This window comes from Pundamilia nyererei, unplaced genomic scaffold (assembly GCF_000239375.1).
Source record: "Pundamilia nyererei isolate P.nyererei 1_Seehausen unplaced genomic scaffold, PunNye1.0 scaffold01820, whole genome shotgun sequence".
NCBI lineage: Eukaryota > Metazoa > Chordata > Actinopteri > Cichliformes > Cichlidae > Pundamilia > Pundamilia nyererei.
The window spans coordinates 1-8,316 of NW_005189221.1; the positions used below are offsets into that span (position 1 = coordinate 1).

An 8,316-nucleotide genomic window follows, 5' to 3' on the forward strand; every position below is an offset into this window, starting at 1 on the left:
TCACCTTAAAAAGAATTGTGTTAATAAATGAGAGGATAACAAACGAGCTCGTGCACACATGTTGTTAACTTTCTCCTACTAGTCTTTGAGGAAGTGTTTCTCAACAAAGTTGATGATTTTTTGATATTTGTGCTCACAGCATTAAACATGACATTTAAAAGACAAAAGACGGGAACGTCTTTTCCGGGAGCAGTGTCACCGTTACTTTGAATAACAGACTATACTTTTGTGTGTCGGGCTGGGGGAACTCTTCGATCTTCCTTGTTACCGTCTATTGCTGTCTGTTTAAAAAGGATAATGAATGATTTTCATACATAAGTTTTCAGCGCGGATAACTGTAAACAAATTAGATGTATTTGTTGTACAGAATTTTTTCCTCTGAATTGTGAGATGACTAAAAACCCACTAGTTCTTATCATTAGAAAAGAATGAAAACAGTGAATGTATGAATGGGCAGTTAAATTGCTACATTTTCTTTTCATCCAGTGAAACGGAAGCAATAGAAAATACAAGGGACTAAGTCGCCAAAGCGATCTTGTCGGCACAGATAATGATGACTAATTATGAGCAAAGTGACACATGAGATGGGAGTGGGATATACTTTTGTGGTGATTCATTTTGCTTAATTTAGCATTACCTCCATGAAACTGTATTATTATTGAGATTGAACACCACTTGTTGTTAGAACATTACCATTGTGAGTGTTACTGCCCACCCTGGTAATTGGAGCTGAGGTGATTAAATGGATTACATCTCTAATTACAGATTTGATTCAGGAAAGCAGCAAGCTGTTATATGTTCTGTTTTAATAGCAACCGTCAAAGCGCAGGGGTTTGGAGATCTCGGACCAGCAGTGGGTGTAACATCTGTGTGATGGCAGGTAGTGCATTAGCAATGCTGGCTCTCTGAGAACAGCTGGGAATGGCTGTGACTCTGTATGGATGAGTGACACGCCTTTGGAAACGCACACAGTGCTGCCTTTGCAGAACATGGCCAGAGAAATATCACTCTAGCCCGTTTGATATTCGGTTTGGGAATTTAATGTGCTAAACCTTCCAAAAGTTTAAGCATACAACACAGAAAATGTACTGCATGTAAATTAGCTGCTGAAGTTCTGTCATTGGGGGAGGGCCTTTTTCTTACCTTCACTGAGAGACGCTGTTTGTGCCACACAGTTGCTGATATTTACTGAAAAATTAAAACAGATAGGAGCTTTCTCTCTCTCTTCCTTCCCCTTTGTCACTTTAATCCTTGCTTTTCTTCCAGGATAATGATGGAGGGATGACTACACAGCTGCCCAGCACCATCACGTCATTTGTGCAAACTGGTTTGAGGCCAGGCGAAGAATATACAGTGAACCTGGTGGCGCTCCGGGACCAAGGTCGAAGCCAGCCAGTCACAGCTACTGTCACAACACGTATGTATTCAGTTTGGAAGCTGTAAATTAACAACAATTAGCTATAATATTATAACCACCAAAATTTGTATTCAATGTTAGGCTGCTGTGCGAAATGTGCGTTAAAAAGAAAGGCCATTTTCTGCAAATCTCATAAATCCATATTTTATTCACATACATACAAAACGTATAAAATGTTTAAACTGGGTTATTTTACTATTTCATGAGAAGTATTAGTTATTTTTTAATTTGATGGCAGTAATATGACACAATTGCTTTTGTTGGGATGGGCCAACAAAAGCATTGAAAAGAAAATAGTACTAAAAAAAACAACTGGAGGAATGTTTTGCACATAATTCGGTTACCTGGCAACAGGTAAGTAACATGAACAGGACTAAAAAGATCATCTTTAAAAAGATGGGCAGAGTTTCACTGCTCTGTAAAAACACTGCATCTACAAATCAGGGAACAACTTCAGAATAATGCGTGTTGTCATATGTCGTACGTCTATATTATCCTCAAAAGGTGCAGAGAATCTGGAGATATCAGTGTGCAAGGGACAAGACTGAAACTCAGTACTGTGCATGATCTTCAGACCCTCAGCCAGCATGGAAATCACAGCATGGGCTGAGGAACACTTTCAAATAACATTATATGTGAACAAAGTTCACAATGCTATCAACAGATACAAGTTAAAGCTCTGCTCTGCAAAGAAGAAGCCATATGTGGTGATGATAATCTTCTCTGAGCTGAAGCTCATTTAAAGTAGACTGAGGCAAAGTGGAAAACTGTTTTGTGGTTAAAATTTAAAATTATTTTTGAGAATCATGGATGCCAGATCCTCTGGACTAAAGAGGGACTAAAAATGACAAGGTTGTCATCAGTCCTCAGTTCAAAAGCTTGCATCTTTGATGGTATGGCAGTGCCATATGTAACTGACAGCTTGCACATGTGGAAGCTCGCCATGAATGCTGAAAGGTGTAAACAGGTTTTAAAGAAACATTTTCTTCTATCCAGATGACATATTTTTCAGGGAAGGCCTCGAATATTTCAGCAAGACAATGTTAAACTACAAACTGCAGCTATTACAACAGAATGGCTTCATAGTAGAAGAGTTTCTCCAAGTTTAAACACATAAAAGCATGAAAAATAAAACAAAGAAGACCCACAACTGTTGAGTGACTCGTCTCTCAGACAAAAGAGGGACAAGCAGCTGGTCCTCAAATTGAAAATGAGCCAATATTTTTCATTAAATAGTACAATTTAAAGATCTTATATATTTGATTAAGAATATTAGAAGAGATTCTGCTATTTATGTACATTTTACACAGCGTCCCACCTTTTTTTGAATTGTGATTATAAAATTCGACGCTGATCAACCATAAATTCTTTCAGTCATCCATTTCAGAATCTGCTTACCATGTTGAGGGTTGCAGGGAATGGGTTTTTTTTGTAACCTTTTTAAGCTAAATCAGTTTTTATCCTCGGTAAACTGGGAACGTGATTAGGCCAAAAAATAAGTTCAGTCTGATGATTTTTGGGGGTTTTGTTTCGTTTATTTTGCTTAATCCTTGTAATTGTAAACTGAAAAAAAGAAACAGTTTAGCATATTTTGTGCTAAACCTAAATATTTAATGAAACTGCATAAATGTTTACAAAAAGTTTTCTGTTAATCAGTTAATTAGCTAATCACTTCGACATAAACCGTAGCACAGCTTTCCCTGCACGCTCCCGACTCACTGTACGCTCAGCAAAGCAGCGAATGTCACCTTGACGTATTTGCTCTGCAAACCATTTAGGCCCCTGACGTAAACCTCACTGAAGTATTGCCCCCCCACCCCCCACCCCACCCCCCACTCCTCACCCATGCGACACTACTTAGACAGCTGTAATAGATCCAATTCAAACCTCCTCCATAACAATTCAGCCTCTGATATGCACAGTCAAAACACCATCAATTTCCTGTCAAGTCTTTGTTCATTTCTTGGGTTGTAATTAAGTATCGATTAATAATTCATGGCACCCGCTCATTATTTTTTTACGGCAGCCCACTCTATGACACCGTATTGGATAAAGAAAGAGGAAAAGACAAATTTGAAGTAACTAAATAATTTAGAGCAACGATTTATCCTTCCTCTGAGACAACGTAGCGCCATGAGGAGTCAGAGTAAAGCCAGAGAGTGAGCGCAGCTGATCTGGGAACTGGTCTTCCCTGGGATGCTTTCTAGGACGAGACCCTTGGGGCCAATTTCTAATACATCAAGAATCAGGCCGGACCTGCAATATGTCAGGCCTTAGTCTGAGACTTTATTTAGACCTCAGAAAATTAAAAAGAAGAGAAAAAAAGGTTTGAAAGAAAAGAAAACTGGCTCTACATCACCCAGTATGTGAGATCTGCCTTTCACCTGAGTTCCCACAGGGTTGAGCAGTGGAAAATAATTATGGTTTTACAGCACAGCATGGTGCTTTCAATTAAAAAATATGTATACTGAACTATCCATTGTGGAGTTTTCTGTTGGTCAGTACCTCAACATTTAAAAATTTCACGCATTTTTCAAACGGAACCAAAAAGCTGATTACTTCAAATTAAGTGCCACGAACTGTGCGAGAATGCCATTTCATTTTAAGCTCTGAACTTCTTTTAACGGCAGCAAATTTATGCCGAAAAGTTTCAATTTGAGATCAAACGCTCCTTCATTCTCCCAGACAATATGCTAAATGCAGCAGATGTTAAACCGTAGCTTCTGCGGAAAGAGGTAATTAACAGGTTAATGAAATAAAGTGCTAATTATCACATTCTCTAACACCCCATTACCTTGACAAAATGTCTGTGTATTGGCGTAGATGCTGTAACAAGTGCAGAGAAAATGTTTAGTGAATCCCTCCTCTGTCAGACATTTGTGTTTTCCCTTGATGTATTTTGAGCTCTGCGAACTTGATAAGTGTTGTTTTCTAGCAATCAGCATGGAAAGACTTCAATCACGGCTTATGTTTTAACCCTTTCACGCAGATAAATCCTACTGTCTCAGCGTGCGTCAGGTCTGATATGTTTTTCGTGACTGGCTGTCAGAACAGCTTTCACTGATATCAAATCCACATCCAGCGCTCCAGAAAATTCAAGGCGATGACACTACATCCTCTTGGGATTAGATTACATTTTAGGGGTTCAGCTTGTTTGGGATCAAATGACAGATTAAATGCTATTCAGTAAATAATCTGTTCAAATGTTTACCATCTGACAGTTTCTTTCTGGGGATGTCTCTCCAACTGGTCTAAACTATAGATTCTCTATATTATTACTTTATGTATTCAGGCATTGGTTAAGCCCCATTTTAAAACCTTTTTTCTTTTTTAACTACAAAAGTATAATCAGCTGCTCAACAAGCCATATTATTTTAATTACATTTAAAATGCCCCGAAAAGCACCAACACCGGTTGAGTGGTCAAGTTAAGTGACTTGAATTCGCACACAGCTCGCAGCACAAATCAGTCAAAGCAGCCATGCCTCTAATAATAAATACCCCTTAACCTAAAAGCTTTTTAGATTCTTAAGCCATAAAGAAAGTCACCTCTCGCACAGTTGTCACGAAAGAAAAAATTATCTATCCAAAACCAGACAGTTATTTCTCCAGACTATTTTTATCTCTATTAATGTGGGCGTGTGTGGGGATTGATTTGCTTTGGGGCCATCCTCAAGTGAAGTATTTAACTTTGCATATAATGAAAGTTAACTTTTTTAAACTATGATAAAACACAAGTGCGTTGTGAAAAATTAAGAGATCATAACTTGTAATAGTAATTGTCAAGTAATAGTTTGGCATTCAATTTTAATACCCAGCCTGGTCAACATGTACTTCATCCAAGTTCGGAAAGGTTAACAAAGAAACCGCACCCTGGTGACTGTGCTTTGTTTGTAACAACATCACCAAGGGACCTTATAATTAGACATTTTCTTTGTTTTGCAGTAATCGATGGTCCCACTCAGCTGATTGTGCGTGACGTGTCGGACACAGTGGCATTTGTGGAGTGGACGCCACCGAGGGCAAAGATTGATCAGATTGTGTTGCGTTACGGCCTCGTGGGAGGAGAAGGGCCACGGACCACCTTCCGCCTCCAGCCCACACTTAGCCAGTACTCTCTGCAGGTGCGTGTGCTTTGAAATGAGACTTGGCTAGAGTCATTATAGGTCACAAGTATAGTATTACCAGTATATCTGTGTGTGTGTGTGTGTGTCTGTGTTTGTACTTGCCATGCTTGTTAAACGATCTAATCTCACAGTCTGTCTGCCTTCTGTGTCTGGAGATAAAACAAATAGAAAACAAACACATAAAAAAACATAATGCAAAGAGATTATACACAGACTAAACGGCCTCTGTTGTTTTGGGTTTTTTTCCTCTCCACAGGTCCTGCGTCCTGGCTCGCGTTACGAGGTGACAGTGAGCGGCGTGAGAAGAGGAAACGAGAGCGGATCCATTTCCACTGAATTTACTACCGGTGAGGTCTGACAGCAAGCAGATGTGGTGATACTGGTGTGTGTGATCCTGCGTCTGCCTCTGAGAGTAGAACAGTAATGACATATGGCCTAATATACGCCACACTTTTTATCTGTATTGGAGGGAGTAGTGAACATCTGTTCAGGGGAATGTTTACGCTCCTAAAGTTTGTACTTATTTATGGAAACACTATGCTGATTTGTTTTTCCCCGCTGATGCCATATTTACACATTAAATATCTATTTGTGGTTGATACTTGAAGTAAAATCTACAGAAAACTGAAGAGGATACACCTTATAAAAATACAAAGAGAAATGTGTTTGATGAACATGAAGAGCTAAATATGAGTAACTGACAATTTAATGTGACCTGTGTTTGTTGTTTGCTTGTTCACAATCTCTGAGAATGGGTCTCAGTGTCCCCAACATTGTCAGCTTTATCGTTTTTCTCAGAGATTGATGCCCCCAAGAACTTGCGTCTCGTTTCCAAGACCTCTACCACGCTTGAGCTTGAATGGGATAACAGTGAAGCTGAGGTAGGAAGTCTTTTGACATTTTTTAACTGCCCATGTTCTAGTATAGTGAAGCATAACCAGCTTGACTTAGTCCTCATGACTGCACAATTACCAAAAATTTGCAGGTAATATGAAGCCATCAATAATGAAAAGTGTATTGGACCCTGGCTAATATACGGCCAATATGAGGTATTTGCCAATATATTAATGGTTGCATTTATAATTGCTAATGACTATAAAAAAAATAGTTATAAAAAAGTAAAGAAGAGACTGAGAAACACCATTCAACCATGTTACGAGTGCTTATGTTTCTATGTTTGTCCACCAGAGGGCACTCTGCACATTCCCCATTGGCAACAAAACACAGCAACCGAGTAGAGTTGGGCAGAACATAAACGTTTATTTTTAATCTGCATTATCATATTTTCTTAGTAAGGACTAATAGAAAACTACACATAATAAATGTTAGGCAAATCTATTTATGTCTGAAAGAAAACATTTGTCAGACCAAATATCGGTGTTGGTCGTAAACATCCTATATCGGTCTGGCTCTTTTTTTAACTTTATAATTAACAACACCTTTGACACGAAGCATCTGTTGTTTATTATTTTGGCTTCCATATGCTTACAAAAGTGCATCTGATGCTATATTAATTATATCATCTTTAGATTTAATAGCTAACACATGACAAATATATAGAATTATACGCAGTGTAATGCATTAAATCACCAAGCATAAGCCAAAGTTGTCTAATAATAAAAATATTAATCATAATAAACATTATTTGTAAAAATGATCAAAACCAGTGTTACAAAGTACTAGAAACACAGAAAAAAAGAACAAACTAGATGGAAATTTTCAAAACAATTTATATATTAAGTTCTGTATGTAGTCAGTATAAGAATAGGAATAAAACACAGTATGATTCCACCTTAAGGAATAACTTAAAATCAACATAAAACTTTAGAAGTTATAAGATAAGCTAAGAATGTCAGACAATATAAAATCCATGTTAAAATTTCCCCCAAAAAGTGTTTAGCAGTCATTTAAAAGAAGATACTGATGAGGCCAGATTTCCTCAGGCAGTTCATACCACAACAAAAGCAACCCCAACAGCAAACGCTCGATTGCCTTTTGTTTTTAAGCGAGAGGTGGGAGCAGTTATCAGGTTTTGCCTGAGAATCTGAGGCTGCACACTGGTTGGGAGATATGATTGGTATAAATTCAGGGGACAGGCCATGAAGGGCTTAAAAAATAATGAGTAAAATCTTCAAATCAATTCTAAAAGTCATGGGCAGGCAGTGTCGAGTCATTAAGACCGGCGTAATATGTTCAGTTTTCTTGGTTCTTGTAAGAGGTCTTGCTGCTGCCTACTTATGCTTTCTGATTGATGCCTGATAAAAAAAAAACATTATAATAATCTAACCGAGAGAAAATAAAAGCATGAACGATAGTCTGAGTGCCACTAAAGCTCAGGATTGATCGGATCCTTGCAGCATTCCTTAGGTGGACTGGGCGACCTGAATAATGAGAGAGTTTACAACATAGAAGTGCTGCGTACATCCTGATGATAACAACTTAATGTTATATAAAGATGGTGAACAAATTAAAGGAATAAACTCATACACTGAGATCTGGTGTCTGTGGGCGAGATTGTGCTGATGTGGGTTCAAATGTAAATCAATACAAAATTGAAACATGGAGGTGATCTCTTCCTGGGTTACGATCCACAGGGCTCACTGGATGATTTAACAAGTATAAAAATCAAGTGAATCAAACTATGGGAGTCCCGTCTAATAATCTCCATCACCATCATCAAACACCAAATGAGGGAAGATCTTTTGGGCGAATGCTGTCAAGTCAAATCAAGTTATTTATAAGCACATTTAAAAACAACAAGCACTGACCAGAG

The 8,316-nt window shown here is 38.2% G+C and overlaps 1 protein-coding gene across 1 annotated transcript; it reads left to right on the top strand.

Annotated features, from left to right (window-relative positions):
* Positions 1 to 1,266: 1,266 nt before the first annotated feature.
* LOC102202295 (tenascin-R-like) lies at positions 1,267 to 6,431 on the top strand (the record flags this gene model as incomplete). The annotated part of the gene is made up of 4 exons (XM_005755535.1): positions 1,267 to 1,417; positions 5,362 to 5,540; positions 5,800 to 5,890; positions 6,342 to 6,431. Coding segments are annotated over 4 exons (511 nt in total), but the record flags the coding sequence as incomplete, so codon positions are not given.
* Between the last annotated feature and the right edge of the window lie 1,885 nt (positions 6,432 to 8,316).